At 42.6% G+C, this 15,962-nt stretch overlaps 2 protein-coding genes across 4 annotated transcripts; one reads left to right on the top strand and one right to left on the bottom strand.

Moving 5' to 3' along the window:
- Nucleotides 1-3,627: 3,627 nt before the first annotated feature.
- LOC110752514 ((R)-mandelonitrile lyase 1) lies at nucleotides 3,628-9,098 on the top strand. 3 transcript variants are annotated; one of them, XM_021953187.2, is made up of 4 exons: nucleotides 3,628-3,896; nucleotides 4,826-5,485; nucleotides 5,690-6,527; nucleotides 8,185-9,098. In XM_021953187.2, exons 1-4 carry the CDS (start codon nucleotides 3,794-3,796, stop codon nucleotides 8,186-8,188), a joined length of 1,605 nt encoding a protein of 534 aa, XP_021808879.1. In that variant the 5' UTR covers nucleotides 3,628-3,793; the 3' UTR covers nucleotides 8,189-9,098. The 3 variants fall into 3 exon arrangements, with proteins under 3 accessions (XP_021808879.1, XP_021808878.1, XP_088103616.1); XM_021953186.2 differs by lacking the exon at nucleotides 8,185-9,098 and adding an exon at nucleotides 7,720-8,069; XM_088247490.1 differs by lacking the exon at nucleotides 8,185-9,098 and adding an exon at nucleotides 6,819-7,664.
- A 698-nt stretch (nucleotides 9,099-9,796) lies between these two features.
- Nucleotides 9,797-13,887, bottom strand: LOC110752512 ((R)-mandelonitrile lyase 1). Its single transcript, XM_088254457.1, has 5 exons — nucleotides 13,663-13,887; nucleotides 13,283-13,458; nucleotides 11,020-11,498; nucleotides 10,005-10,845; nucleotides 9,797-9,872 (listed from the first exon to the last, which is right to left on the bottom strand). Exons 1-5 carry the CDS (start codon nucleotides 13,885-13,887, stop codon nucleotides 9,797-9,799), a joined length of 1,797 nt encoding a protein of 598 aa, XP_088110583.1.
- Nucleotides 13,888-15,962: the final 2,075 nt, after the last annotated feature.

Genomic DNA, 15,962 nt, shown 5'->3' with positions numbered 1-15,962 from the left:
CAGTTACTTAATTACTTAATATAATTTATTTCTTTTCTATTTAATCCATTTAATGTTATTGATTATTTTATTATTCATTATAAGTACTTACATTACTAAATTCCCCTTCAAATTGTTGCTTAATTACTTAAATCTCTATAATTATTTTCTTTATTTACTATTTAATTCTTCCTTGGATAAATTTATTTATGTTCTTAGTTAATTTTCAATCTTCACTATTATTTTTTAAGCATGGTAAAGTGCCTAATTTTCATGAAAAATCAAGTTGGTTTACATCTTTAATTATTTTTCAATTTTTTATAAATAATAAATATAAGAACGTGTTCCATGTCCAATGACGTTTATGAAATAAGGTTACTCATGTATCTTACAATGCAATTTATAAAGTGTAAAATATTGTACTAAAAAATGATAAATAAATTACTAGGGGGTGTTTAATTCTCTTTCATTAATTACTCTAGATTTTCTAAGTCACAGAGTTTGTCAGCTCGCAATATAATCTACTTAAATCACTCAAACCCACTATGCAATGCATTTCCATCCAATTTTTTGTGTCAAAATAATAGATGATTGACTAAATAAAATTCTTCTAAAGTTTCATTAAAAATTTCCATGTATTTATCACAATTTCCGTGGTTTTTATTCAATTTTTATCGATATCAATATTTTCCTGATATTTCCATCGATATTTTTGTGTTTTTGAACCACCGATATTTCCGAAACTATCAATATTTAAGACCTTGCTCGTGAGCTCCTAGAAACAAAACCGTGAAGGCAGAAAGAGGGGCCCAAAGCGGACAATATCATGCTACGGCGAAGCCAATCCGGGGTGTAACAATTTGGTGTCAGAGCCACTCTGCCGTGTGGTGCGAGTGTGTCGACGAGGACGTCGGGCCCCTAAAGGGGGTGGATTGTAACATCCCACATCGACCAACGGAGAGGGGGTGATGTGCCTTATATGTACATGCCCACCTCCATCTAGCATGAGGCCTTTTGGGAGCTCACTGGCTTCAGAGTCATGCACTGGCTTCAGAGTCATGGGAACTCTAAAGTTAAGCAAGTTGGGATTAGAGCAATCCCAGGATGGGTGACCCATTGGGAAGTTGCTCGTAAGCTCCCAAAAACAAAACTGTGAGGGCAGAGAGAGGGGCCCAAAGCGGATAATATCGTGCTACGGCGAAGCCAATCCGGGGTGTGACAAAAACCTTCATAGGGAACAAACCCCGGGGTAGGAAAAAGTACCACACATGTCATGGACTAATAAGAGAGTCTGATTCAGTCACATAGGACTAGTACAAAAGCAAAGCAAAATAACATTGACACAAAGACCTCCGACGAGAATACATCAACACAACCCAACTGTCAAAAAAATCATGCTATGAAATCATAGTCTTTTGCACAACCAGAAGATGGTGAGAGCTTTCGACAGAGAACACACCAAAGCTCCAAAAAAGACAGATAGAACCCACAAAGCAAACCAGCTCTAGCCTAAGAGGAGCCCAGGAAACCATATGGCCGAAATTCCCAAATTTCTCCTCATCTTCTTGTCGGCTATTTAAGCCACACGTTGACTTTTCCAAGTTAGGGTTTTTGGAACTTCAACTTGGAGTTCTTGATGTGTAGGAGAGACATCCTCCCTATCATCTTCCTTAGCCAAAAATCGGACCAACCTAAAGGAAGTCTAGCATCTAAGTCTTCTAGGTTGATTTCTCTCCATCTCTAGTCCATTTGGTGTGGTGAGATAGAGGGCTTCTACTTTGGAGCCTCTTGGTTGAGGAATCTACATTCTAAGAGGAGATTAAAGGCCTTTTTAACAAGGTGATCATTCTTGGTTCTCCAAGAAAATTCTCCAAGGGTAAAAGCTTAACCTTCTCTTTGATATTTTGTGCTCAAAGAGACTAGATCATAAGATGCTTGGTTTAAAATGAAAAAGGCTTAGCTCAACTAGACCATTATGAATGTTTATGTGTTATATGTTGTGGCAAAATTCATTTCCAAAAAAACGACATGAGATGCAAAATGTTTCCTTCAAAAACCTCCTATGAATCCATAGTCCTTAAGACATACGAAGAATCAAAGATATGCTAAGATAAGAACTCAGAAAATACAACACAACAATAACAAAACAGGTCACATCCACTTAGCATAAAGAATTCGTCGGATGCCAAGCCCACAAATGCTCCGATAACACATTAAGGATAGCTCCTAGGAGACCCCATTAGACAGGTCTCCATAGGTTTGTCAGAATAGGCATCAGTACAAAGGCCATTAGGAGCCATGAAATCTACCCTAGAAACCAAGGTATCACCATCAGAAACGGGAGCAACCAGATCAGGATAGCTAGAAACTGACGTAGACATGGTAGTGACCAGAGGAGACGAGGCCCAAAACACATGGAAACCGAGCCACTGAACAGCAAGGGAGGGAGATCCGAGAGTGATCGAACCAAACACCAAAAATTGCGAAAAGTCACAGTGACGGCGGACTAGAGAGAGGGTGACATTGTACGGAAGATGAGAATGTGGATGAGGGTAGACTGAGAAGAGGAAGGCGATGAGGTGCGGCCGACAAGAGTGCGATGATAGCGACTGGGTAGGAGAGAGAGCGACGATGACTGAGTGCGAGAGAGCGACTGGGTGGGAGAGAGAAAGAGAAAGAGACGACGACGACTGAGCGTGAGAAGACGGCTATTGGACGCGAGAAGAAACCCTAGAGGTGACGCATGGCTTTCCTCGCGTAACGAGAGAGTGATCCAATTATCTATGACAATTCTCGTAAAGTAAATACTTACTTCCCACAAAGATATATATTGCAGCTTAATACAGCCCAGTATATATTAACCTATTACAATCTACAAAGTCTTATTTTGTTTGTATTTATTTGTGAATTAAGCTGTAGGGTAGCAATAGAAGTACACATTAAAATAGGGACACTTTCAATTTTGTTGTTGAACATATTTTCATTTGGTAATATGTGTTTTTTGTTGCATTTTAATATGTATTTGTTTTACATTAGAACTCATTGGAAATTAATATGCACTTTTATTTCTAGAAATAATAGAAACTGTAAGTAAGAAAGAAAAATGTTAATTAGATTTTAAGCTAATAACTTTAGTTAGCCCACCCACCGAATAAGAAAAAAAAAATCACTTTTCTTTTCTGCCCCTACGAATTGCTATAACAAAAACTTGCTCCGTGAATTTGAGAGTTGCATTATAGCAGATATGTGCAAAGAATATACATATAATAGTTTTATGCAAGCTCATTTCTCAATTATTTTTTTTCTTTTTGATGGAACTCATTCAATTTTGGTCCTTACAACTGGGGCTAACTTCAACTTTAACACACGTAGTTTCAATTTTGGCGATTGTATTGTATGGAATGGTGGGTGGAAATTAAGCTACTTGATAATATATCGTGCCTTTGTAGATGGAAGCATGCTGGCACTACTATTGCACCTATATTAGTTATGGTATGCGCAAAAGTCTTCCAACTTGTAAATGTAGATAATATCTGTTGATTTTTTAGATCAAAGTTAGATGAGTTATGTGGCTTTTAAGAAGCCACGTGACCATTCTGTCGGGGAATGATTTCAGCCACTTATTTTGTATACACTACACTACACTAACACTGTTCCTTGTAATACAAGAGAGAGAAATGAGACGAGAGAGATTACATAGCTTTTCGAAACCATTGAAGAATGAAAGTTCGATCCGTTGGGAAAATTCTGTCCTCACAGCTGTGTGCTTCTGATTCATTCTGAAACTGTGCAAGTGCTTTCAATATTCAAAGACATGGAGAAATCAACAATGTCAGTTATACTGTTTGTGTTGCATCTTCTTGTCCTTCATCTACAGTATTCAGAGGTTCGCTCGCTTTCCAATACTTCTGCTCACGGTAAATTACTTTTCATTCGAAATTTCACACACACACACACAAGGCAAAGAGAAAAAAGGAAACCGAACTTGTCTCAAGTTCCGCTCGAATTATCATTTTTGATAGTGTTTTGCTAAGTTTCATTTTATAATGATTTGCATATTGCTTACCTTTGGTTTGATTTGAGCTCTTTTATGAGGGGTTTTATAAATTTCATCGCTTGCCCCCCTGGCTAGGTGTTAGTTCCTCACTTCTTTGATAAATTTCCCTCCTGCCGTCCGTTCTTTAAAAACAAAACAAGGTTTTTTTTATCATAAATGGTCCTTGACGTTTACGAAATTATCACAAATGGTCCTTGAGGTTTTTTTGTGACACTAATAGTCCTTAACGTTTGGACTTTTTATCACAAATGGTCCCTACCGTCAAAAATTCTGTTAAGTGTATGATGTGGAAGATAAGTGGAGCCCATATGTCCAATCACATCGTGACATGTGGATTAAATAAATAAATAAATTTTTTTTTTTTATGAAAATCCATTAAAAAACCATTTAGCCTCTCTCTCTCTCTCTACTCTCTACTCTCTACTCTCTACTCTCTACTCTCTAAATGGTTTTTTAATGGATTTTCATAAAAAAAAAAATTTATTTATTTATTTAATCCACATGTCACGATGTGATTGTACATGTGGGCTCCACTTATCTTTCACATCATACACTTAATAGAATTTTTGACGGCAGGGACCATTTGTGATAAAAAGTCCAAACGTTAAGGACTATTAGTTTCACAAAAAAACCTCAAGGACCATTCGTGATAATTTCGTAAACGTCAAGGACCATTTGTGATAAAAAGCCAACAAAACAAATGAAGAACAAGCTAATTTAGACGCCTACAAGTACATGAGTTCATGCACACTAAAGAAATCTCTTCATCTAGATCTTAACATTTTGCAGATTTTAGCTACTTAAAGTTTGTGTACAACGCCACTGATCCAAGCTTGGAAGGATCATATGACTACATTGTAGTCGGTGGAGGAACATCAGGTTGTCCATTGGCAGCAACTTTATCAGAAAAATACAAGGTGCTCCTTTTAGAAAGGGGCAGTCTTCCTACAGCATATCCGAACGTCTCGACCTCATCTGGGTTTGTATCTAATCTCCAGCAAGAAGATGATGGCAAGACGCCAGTCGAAAGGTTTGTGTCCGAAGATGGCATTGATAATGTGCGAGGCAGGGTCCTCGGTGGCACGACCACAATCAGTGCTGGCGTCTACGCAAGAGCTAACATTTCATTCTATAGTCAATCAGGAGTTGATTGGGACATGGATTTGGTTAATAAGACATATGAGTGGGTTGAAGACACCATTGTGTTCAAGCCAGATGATCAATCTTGGCAATCTGTTATAGGAAAGGGATTCTTGGAGGCTGGTATTCTTCCAGACAATGGATTTAGTTTGGATCATGAAGCAGGAACTAGACTTACCGGCTCAACTTTTGACAATAATGGAACGAGACATGCAGCTGATGAACTGCTTAATAAAGGAGACCCTAATAACTTGCTAGTTGCAGTTCAGGCCTCAGTAGAGAAGATCCTCTTCTCTTCCAATACATCAAGTATGCTGCATCTGTGATATTTAATGGTAGCTCCTAGTTTGTCATGCTGCACTCGAAATTTATTATTTTAGTATTCCAAAATACTAACAGAATAGTGTGAAGTCTCATATTTCCCTTCCGTATATTTCCCAATTTTCATAAATAAAACTCTCCCATTCTCCTTCGTTTAGTTTGACAATAATTATAAGCTATTCTCTAATGCAGAATTGTCAGCTATTGGAGTCATATATACGGATTCTGATGGAAACTCTCATAAGGCATTTGTACGCAGTAACGGAGAAGTTATTGTTAGTGCAGGGACAATCGGAACTCCTCAGCTTCTACTACTTAGTGGCGTTGGACCAGAGTCTTACCTATCTTCTCTCAACATCACAGTTGTTCAGCCGAATCCTTACGTTGGGCAGTTTGTGTATGACAATCCTCGTAATTTCATTAACATTTTGCCCCCAAAACCAATTGAAGCCTCTGTTGTAACTGTTTTAGGCATTAGAAGTGATTATTATCAAGTTTCTCTGTCAAGCTTGCCATTTTCTACTACACCCTTTAGTCTTTTTCCTACGTCTTACCCCCTCCCAAATTCCACTTTCGCTCATATTGTTAGCCAAGTTCCAGGACCTTTGTCTTATGGTTCTCTCACCCTAAATTCATCATCTGATGTGAGAATTGCTCCAAATATTAAATTCAATTACTTTTCAAATTCCACGGACCTTGCTAATTGCGTTAGGGGCATGAAGAAGCTTGGTGACTTATTAAGGACAAAGACATTAGAACCATATAAAGCTAGAGATGTGCCGGGAATTGAAGGTTTCAATTATTTGGGAGTACCTCTACCAGAAAACCAAACAGATGATGCATCCTTCGAAACATTTTGTCGAGATAATGCAGCCTCATACTGGCATTACCACGGTGGAAGCCTTGTCACGAAGGTGCTTGATGGTAGTTTCCGTGTTATGGGGATCAAAGGATTACGCGTTGCTGATGCCTCCACATTCCCTTACGAACCAAACAGCCATCCTCTGGGCTTCTATCTGATGTTAGGCAGGTATGTGATACACACTTGCAACCAGTAGAGATTCTCAATAATTATTTGGTTGAATATATGGTTTTCTTTGTAACGAACTTTGTTTGAGCAAAATTCTACTCCAGGAATATTCGCATGTAGATTCCTTGACCCTTGAACTTCCTTCTCTTTCCTCTTCCTCGATTCCTGCGAAAATACTGGAGTAAATAGACCATACCTAGGGTGTTGGCCAAAGGCCTTCTAATGCCTAAGTTAATTGGATCTTGAGAGAGATATGACAAGTAACATAAAGGATGGAGTTTTCTCTCGCAGGGAGAGCCGAGAGGCCATGGCCGTGTGTGGTGGCGCGTGGTCGTGTGAGGAAGAGAGAGAGAGAGGAAATTTTGACAACAATTAGCTAGGGTTTTTTGAATTACCTTGGAGGTATGATGTAGCCATGTATTTATGTAGTGCTCTTGCCTTCAAGGGTTTTTCAAAGAATAATTCCTATATTGAACGGAATTATTCTTTCCCTTAAGGCCCCGTTTGGTTCATGTATAAGGAGGCTTGGGGATGGGAAATCAATTGCTTTCCCATGTTTGGTAAGTCTAGGCATGGGAAATTGTTGTCTTGCACATGGGAAAGTAGGGGGGAAAGTGAAGCCCTCTACGCTCCTTGGGTTTTATTTTCCTCCTCATGGGAAAGTTTGGGAAAATAAGCCAATATTAAATATATATTTTTCATGACCATATTGTTCCCATTAATAATTTAGAATTACAATATAGCATTAAATGCATTTTTTATTTATTTGATTTCATATGAGTATAATTGGAAAATTAAACAAACTTTGTTTTACATTCCTACACAAACCAAACATGTGAAAGGACTTTCCCAGGATTACCAAACATGAGAAATGAATTTCCATATCCCATCCCTTGGGAAATGACATGTGAAGTGATTTCCCCTCAAATCCCTTTCGTGAACCAGACGGGCCTAAATGGAGAGATTGAGTCAATTAGGGATTTTAATTAGAATCAAATCCCTAGTTGATGATGATATCTCTATTTTTGGTCTAAATAATTGGCCCATTAAATGGAGCACAATGATTGACCTAAGAGATGTACTTGTTGTCCACGTGGCGCCTCATGATTGGTTGCTGAAATATTTGTTCCCACAAACTCCGTGTCCCATTGCTCTTTTCACTTTATCCTTTAAATTTTTGTGTTTTGAGCAGGTATGTGGGCCTTCAAATCCTGCAAGAAAGATCGGTCTAATTGAAGGCAATTCATAATATTCAAGACTCCCATTTCCAACCGAGGATCTGGGATTTCCTTAATTCAGCATATCCTTTGCTCTTTAAGATAATAAACCCACGAGATCTAACTCAACTAGGATTAGGGTTTGGCTTGCAAAGAGGGATTGGGCTCATTTCCCTTGGCTAGATGTACCTCTTTTTTTTCTTGTTGAATAAATTGTAGAGTGCTGCTAAACAAACCCTAAAATTAACTGAGTACACCCTACTACCCAACTATTTATTGAATTATTAATTTACCCTAAGATAAAATGACCAAAAATGATATATTGAATTGTGAAAGAAATTATTTTAATAAGTACACCCTACTCATATTCAACCCTAATCAAATATAAGGGAATGTCATGGAGTTATTTGTTTGATACAGTTCTTGGTCATTGGTTGTAGATAACACTCTAGCGGATACAAGCTCCATGGAGTCCACTCCGACAGGTTCTTTAAGGGTTGTGGATGATTCATACGAGGAGGAAAAATAAATAAATAAATTATTGGATGAAAGTTGAGTCCTTCCCTCGTGAACTTCAGTCATGGCTACAAGTTGTTCCTTCCTGCTCAAACACTTCATGAGTAAATCATCAGAACCTCCCCTCCGTTGCTTGCTTTGGCCCTTTAATACATATACATATATTAATATATTAAGTATAATACTATATGTAAGCCATTTAAATGGCCTCTTCCTTGGTTTTGGTGGATTGAGTCTTGGTAGATATCTCCTTGGCAGACCTCCCCTCGGTAAACCTCACATCAGCAGACCTTGCCTCGACGGATCTCTCTAGAGGATTTGGAGATTCCTCCTTGGCATATCTCGCCTAATTAGACTCTTGTATATGCAAAAAGATAATGTGAAGACTGGGACAGAGTCATCTTATGGACAATCTCAGAAAATACGGCAGAAGAGCTTCTTCAGATGCTTATATCGGAACTGAATTTGAAGCCAGCCGCAAATTTATATTGCACAGCCGACAAACAAAAGAGAAAAAAGGGAAGAAAATCCCAAAATAATCAACCAAGCTTTATCAATACCATTCAGCTGGAAACTACCCATACTTTAACAGTTTGGTCATTTTATATTAGGACAAATTAGTAATTCAATAAATAGTTTGGTAGTATGGTCAGCGACGGACCGTTCCTTTGTCTAACCTGGGCTATAGCCCAGGCAAAATATTTTTTTTTTCTAGTGTAAAATAGCAAACCCAGCACACCTCCCCAAGTTCCAATCAACCCATGTAAATGGACCCCAACTGACAGATTTAGTGCATTGACTAGGTGGAGTTGCGTGTGAGGGCACCTCCCCTTTTTAATCCACCCCATATTACCCCACACTTTCCCAATTTTATTAACATTTAACACTTCACATAAATAAAAACAAACCAAAAATCTTCACATACAGAAACAATTAACATTAAAAACCACACTTCCCCGTTAAATTTATGTTTAAATTAAAACCACACCCGATTCCTCAACTTTAAAATTGTAATAATTTTTTGTTTAATATTGTAAAATTAACATAAAAAAGAATTTTGAAAAATTATTTGAGTATGAGATATACATGAATTGTTCTATTTTAGAGGGGAAAATTTTGGGTTTGAGTTATCTAGCATTAGAGATGGACTTAATAGGTTTGTATGCAAGGTAAATTTAGCCCACCCTATTTTGAAATCCTGGGTCCGTCCCTGAGTATGGTGTACTTAATTAATTTTAAGGTTTATTTAAAATGACAAAAAAAAATTAGAAATAAGCTTTAGGGAGTCATTTCCTTGCAAATCTGTTTTGCAAAGGACAAGTTCTACCAAAGGTTTCTTATTTATTTTATTTAATTTTTAAAGAACCTTGACATGACAAGGGAAATTTATTCAACAAGATAGAAAGAGGTAGGGGATATATAATGAGCCTAACCCCTCTTTGCAAGCGAAACCTTAATCCCACTTGAGTCAGATCTCGTGGGTTTATTAATCTTAAAAAGCAGAGGATAATGTGGAATTAAGGAAATCCAAGAACTTCACTTGGAATCTTGAATATTATGAATAGCCTCCAACCGGATTGACCTTTCTTGCAGGATTTGAAGGGCCACATACCTGCGCAAAACACAAAAATTTAAGGATTAATAAAAAAAGAGCAATGTAGCACAGAGTTCATTACAAAAAAAAAATATGTTCAACGAAATAATTATTGAGAATCTCTAGTGGTTGGAAGTGTGCATCACATGCCTGCCTAACATCAGATAGAAGCCCTGAGGATGGCTGTTTGGTTCGTAAGGGAAAGTGGAGGCATCAACAACGCGTAATGCTTTGATCCCCATAACACGGAAACTATCATCAAGCACTTTCCCAACAAGGCTTCCACCGTGGTAATGCCAGTATGAAGCTACATTATCTAGACAAAATGTTTCGAAGGATGCATCATCTGTTTGGTTCTCTGGTAAAGGTACTCCCAAATAATTGAAACCGTCAATTCCCAGCACATCTCGAGCTTTATATGGTTCTAATGCCTTTGTCCTTAATAAGTCACCAAGCTTCTTCATGCCGCTAACACAATTATCAAGGTCTGTGGAATTTGAATAGTAATTGAATTTAATATTTGGAGCGATTCTCACGTCAGATGATGAATTTAGCGTGACAGAACCATGAGACAATGGTCCTGGAACTTGGCTAACAATATGAGCGAAAGTCGAATTTGGGAGGGGGTAAGATGTTGTAGGAAAAAGACTGAAGGGTGGAGTGGAAAATGGCAAGCTTGACAGAGAAACTTGATAATAATCACTTCTAATGCCTAAAACAGTTACAACAGAGGCTTCAATTGGATTTGGGGGCAAAATATTAATGAAATTACGAGGATTGTCATACACAAACTGCCCAACGTAAGGATTCGGCTGAACAACTGTGATGTTAAGAGAAGATAGGTAAGACTCTGGTCCAACGCCACTAAGTAGTAGAAGCTGAGGAGTTCCGATTGTCCCTGCACTAACAATAACTTCTCCGTTACAGCGTACAAATGCCTGATGAGAGTTTCCATCAGAATCCGTATATATGACTCCAATAGCTGACAAATCTGCATTAGAGAATAGCTTATAATTATTGTCAAACTAAACGAAGAAGAATGGGAAAGTTTTATTAATGGAAATTTGGGAAATATGGAAGGGAAATATAGAATAATAAAATAATAATTTTCGAGTGCAGCATGACAAACTAGGAGCTACGATTAAATATCACAGATGCAACATACTTGATGTATTGGAAGAGAAGAGGATCTTCTCTACTGAGGCCCGAACTGCAACTAGCAAGTTATTAGGGTCTCCTTTATTAAGCAGTTCATCAGCTGCATGTCTCGTTCCATTATTGTCAAAAGTTGAGCCGGTGAGTCTTGTTCCTGCTTCGTGATCCAAACTAAATCCATTGTCTGGAAGAATACCAGCCTCCAAGAATCCCTCTCCTATAACAGATTGCCAAGATTGATTATTTGGCTTGACCACAATGGTGTCTTCAACCCACTCATAAGTCTTATTGACCAAATCCAGGTCCCATTCAATTCCTGTTTGACTATAGAATGAAATGTTAGCTCTGGCGTAGACGCCGGCATTGATTATGGTCGTGCCACCGAGGATCCTGTCTCGCACATTATCAATGCCATCTTCGGACACGAACCTTTCGACTGGCGTCTTTCCATCATCTTGTTGCTGCAGATTATATGTGTTGACACCGTAACTGACCAAGCAACAAGAAGCAAAGCAAAGCAAGAGGAGTCCCACATCGGAAAACTGCAAGAAGTGGAGACTCCCCTTCACCTATAAAAGGAGACTTCTCTCCTCTTAGAAGGGGGATGAAAAACTGAGCTGGGGGCTCCCTCTTCAGGACTCTCCTGTTAGTCCAGCCTTCGGGTCCTGGGTCTCCAGACCCGGGGACTTGACCCCTGGGCTCCAGACTCCTAGCTTTGTACTTTAGGCCCTAGGCCTTCTTCCATTTATCTTTGGGTCTAACCCCCTTGTACAAATGTAAACAATATCATAATGAGAACATCTTCTCTGTGGACGTAGCCCATTCATTAAGGGTGAACCACATATATCTTGTCTTTTGTATATTTATAAATTGGCCAAAGCCCTCACATACCTGCTGAAGGTCCAAGCCTTCACCCATCATCCATCACACCTCATCACTAAGTTGGACTCAATAATGGCCCAACCATTTTGAGCATCAACAGTTTGGCGCCGTCTGTGGGAATTGACACAAAAGGCTTCTGTCGTTCTCCCCTCTCCAGTGCTCTTCGGCACCCATACAATCAACATCACCTAGGCTGCCGTTAGGCAATGCCTTACTGGAGCCACCTTGAATGCCAGGTCAACAAATTGCAGAAGATGATATTTTAAGAAAAAGCCAATCAGTGTGGCTATACTTTGCATGGCTTGCAGGGCCAACCCAACATCTCAGTTCAAGGTACCGACCGACACTTCTTTGAAGAGTAAAAATATGGGGACTTGAGCTTGTCCCACAAGCTCCATCATTCGGCGTGCGCTGCCTTCGGCACCCCACCATACCCTTGCCATGGTCACGACACCCTTGCTTGGCTGACCCAGGTTCCTTACAACAGTACAAGAGACCCCAGCCTTAGCTCCGAAGGTCTATCAGTCGGAGCTTGCCGAACGAACTTGAGTCTTCTCCTTGCAAAAACCCTTGCAGCCATCTATCTATCTTTCAAAAGCTCTTGCCAAAGACACCCCAGCTCTGGCAAAAGCATTTGAAACCTCACGGCACCAATTGAAGCCAAGAGAAATCGCGAACGCCTTGAAGGACCAGCTAAAAACTTTGCCCACACTTCAGAAGGATCGAAAGGCTCCAATCACTTCCTTGCCGTCAGTCAAGGACCCAGACCCTAGACGGTCCTAGATTGGATGAACCCCCCTCCACGAACAAATGATGAACGACACCACGGACCCAGCTCCAACTCGATGCGAAAACTAGGCACTTAGACCCACTCCTCGCCGAAGACAGATCAGCCCTTCACCAAAATACCTTCGAATATCTCTTGCCGATCGGCACCTCCTCCGAGCTGAACTACGGACCCAGCTCCGAATATATTTTGGAGCCTAGCTTCCCTGCCGAACGGCAGGGAGCATGCAGAAGGTGAAGGAGTGACTTACCAATTTTTGGCTGACCCAGCCCCTCAAGCTAAAAGGTGACGACATGTCTTAAGCTAATAGGGGACTTGCACCTCCTCTCCCCAAACCCTGGCCCTTATCTCCAATCTTTGGACTCCCTTACCGAAGGTATAAAAACCCTAGCTATAAAAGCACAAGGGCCCAGCTACAAAAAGGCCCCAGCTACGTTTCAAAAACGGAAGGACCCAGCCTCTAAAAATCCGAATCTACCCTCAAAACCCTAGCCACCACCTGGGTCAAGGAGGCTTGCCGAAGCCCAGCTTTGGAACCCGGCCCCAAGGCCATTGCTCAAGCCCAACATCGCATAAAACTCCATTGCTGAAGTTTCAAACACACCTTCGCGCCACCTTGGCCTTTCTACTAAACGAACACTCGGACCCCCATGGACCCAGCTCGTAAAGTGCTCCCCAAGACACCCTTGCCAAATCTGGAAGCCCCCAGCCCCCGCTGAAGCCAAGCTCCACAGAGCACAAACCCCAGGCCTTTGCCAAAGCCCAGCTCATGAGGCCCACCTACCAAGAACTTGGAAACTCGCGGGATCAAGCCCCTCATTCTTCCTGCCGAAGGACAAGCCCTTGCCGAAGCTTTGAAGGCCCAGCTCCAAGGACATGCCACAAGCTCAAATATCCACAAGGTACCCAAATTTCTTAAAATAATAATAAAATTTGCACATATGCATTCCTTCTCTTCGGCACCCACGTGCCTAGCCACATTGCCTTGCGACACGCAAGCTTTGTGCCATCTTCGGTACCCTCGTGCCCAGGCCACATTGCCTTGCGACACGCAAGCTTTGTGCCACCTCCGGCACCCACGTGCCCAAGCCACATTGCCTTGCGACACGCAAGCTTTGTGCCATCTTCGGTACCCTCGTGCCCAGGCCACATTGCCTTGCGACACGCAAGCTTTGTGCCACCTCCGGCACCCACGTGCCCAGGCCACATTGCCTTGCGACACGCAAGCTTTGTGCCACCTTCGGCACCCTCGTGCCCAGGCCACATTGCCTTGCGACACGCAAGCTTTGTGCCACCTTCGGCACCCACGTGCCCAGGCACATTTCCTTGCGACATACAAGCTTATGTATTTGGCAAACCCCTCTTCGGCACCCTTGTGCCCTTAGCATCCCTTTTCCCTTCGGCATCTCCCCCTTGCCGACCGACACCTTGGCTCCTTGCCTAGCTTAGCCTAGCACTCTAGGCTCAACCCAAGCCCACATGGCCCCTTGTTGAACAGCACGACACGTGCCTAGCTCAAACACACCCAGGCCCTGCTGAAGGTTCCTTCTCTTTCTTCTAGAGCCCAGCTCCAAATCCATGTCAAAATCCCCAAAGGCTCCACTACTTCACCATGCCGAAGAATGGGCCACAAGGCCTCAACATTTGCCAACAAATTTCCTTGCCGATCGGCAAGGGATGTACCAAAGCTCGCAGCTGACCTAGCTCTAAAGTGCGACCTAGCTCACGCTCACCCACTTGCTGACCTATCTCTAAAAAGCGACCTAGCTCACCCACTTGATGACCTAGCTCCTTTTTGCTGACCTAGCTCCAAGCTCCAAAAGATGACCTAGCTCATCTTTGTTGACCTAGCTCTAAAATGACCTAGCTCCTTTTTGCTAACCTAGCTCCAAAAGCCCACCTTGGGTCGAGCCCCATTTCACCTCCCAACTGTCGCTAAAATGCCCAAACCCAAAAACTGGCACTCAAACAAAAACAGGGACTAGGCTCATCTCTAGGCCCAAGCCCGGGACTTTCTAAACCCCTTGCCGAACGGCAAGGGGCATGCAACTTTTTTGGGGGCTCCCATAAATCTTAGCTCACCAAATGGCCCAGCCCCCTAAAAGGCCCAGCCCCCTAAACGGCCCATGCCATGACACAAAACATTTCCCAAACAAGCCCAGCTCCCTACTCCAAAGCCCAGCCTTCAGGGAAAGGGTCGGACCCATCCAAACCCTAGTGCCTAAGCCCACCTTTGGCACCCCCGTACCTAAGCCCACCTTTGGCACCCCCGTGCCTAAGCCCACCTTTGGCACCCCCGTGCCTAAGCCCACCTTTGGCACCCCCGTGCCTAAGCTCACATTTGGTACCCCAGTGCCTAAGCTCCCCTTCGGCACCCCGTGCCTAAGCTCACCTCCGGCACCTTGTGCCTAAGCCCACCTTCGGCACCCTAGTGCCCAAGCTCACCTTCGGTATCCCCGTACCTGAGCTCACCTTCGGCACCCCCGTGCCTAGCCACTTCCTCTTGCGACATGCAAGCTTGGCACCTTCGGCACCCCATGCCCTCCGGCATTATTGCGACATGCAAGTCTTATGCCTTCGGCATCCTCATGCCCAGCTACTTCCTCTTGCGACATGCAAGCTTGGCACCTTCGGCACCCCATGCCCTCCGGCATTATTGCGACAAGCAAGTCTTATGCCTTCGGCACCCTCGTGCCTAGCCACTTCCTCTTGCGACATGCAAGCTTGGCACCTTCGGCACCCCATGCCCTCCGGCATTTTATATTGCGACATGCCTAGCTCTTCCCCTTGCCACATGCAAGCTTGTTTCGCCTTCGGCACCCCCATGCCTAGGCCCACCTTTGGCACCTCCATGCTTTGCAACATCCAAGCTTTGGCATCCCTTTGCCTAAGCTCACCTTCGGCACCCCTTTGCCTAAGCCCACCTTTGGCACCCCTGTGCCTAAGCTCACCCTCGGCGCCCCCATGCCTAAGCTCACCTTCGGCACCCCTTTGCCTAAGCCCACCTTTGGCACCCCTGTGCCTAAGCTCACCCTCGGCTCCCTCATGCCTAAGCTCACCTTCGGCACCCCCGTGCCTAGGCACATTGCCTTGCCACATGCAAGCTTTGTGTCACCTTTGGCATCTCATTTGCCTTCGGCACCCTCGTGCCTAGCTTCACCTTCGGCACCCTCGTGCCTAGCTTCACCTTCGGCACCCCTTTGCCTAAGCCCACCTTTGGCACCCCCGTGCCTAAGCCCACCTTTGGCACCCCCGTGCCTAAGCTCACCTTCGGCGCCACCATG

Source organism: Prunus avium, chromosome 1 (genome assembly GCF_965620075.1).
Source record: "Prunus avium chromosome 1, drPruAviu1.hap1.1, whole genome shotgun sequence".
In the NCBI taxonomy this organism is placed as follows: Eukaryota; Viridiplantae; Streptophyta; class Magnoliopsida; order Rosales; family Rosaceae; genus Prunus; species Prunus avium.
Note: the sequence above shows the minus strand (reverse complement) of the source record. Positions and strands in the feature narration are given on the sequence as shown.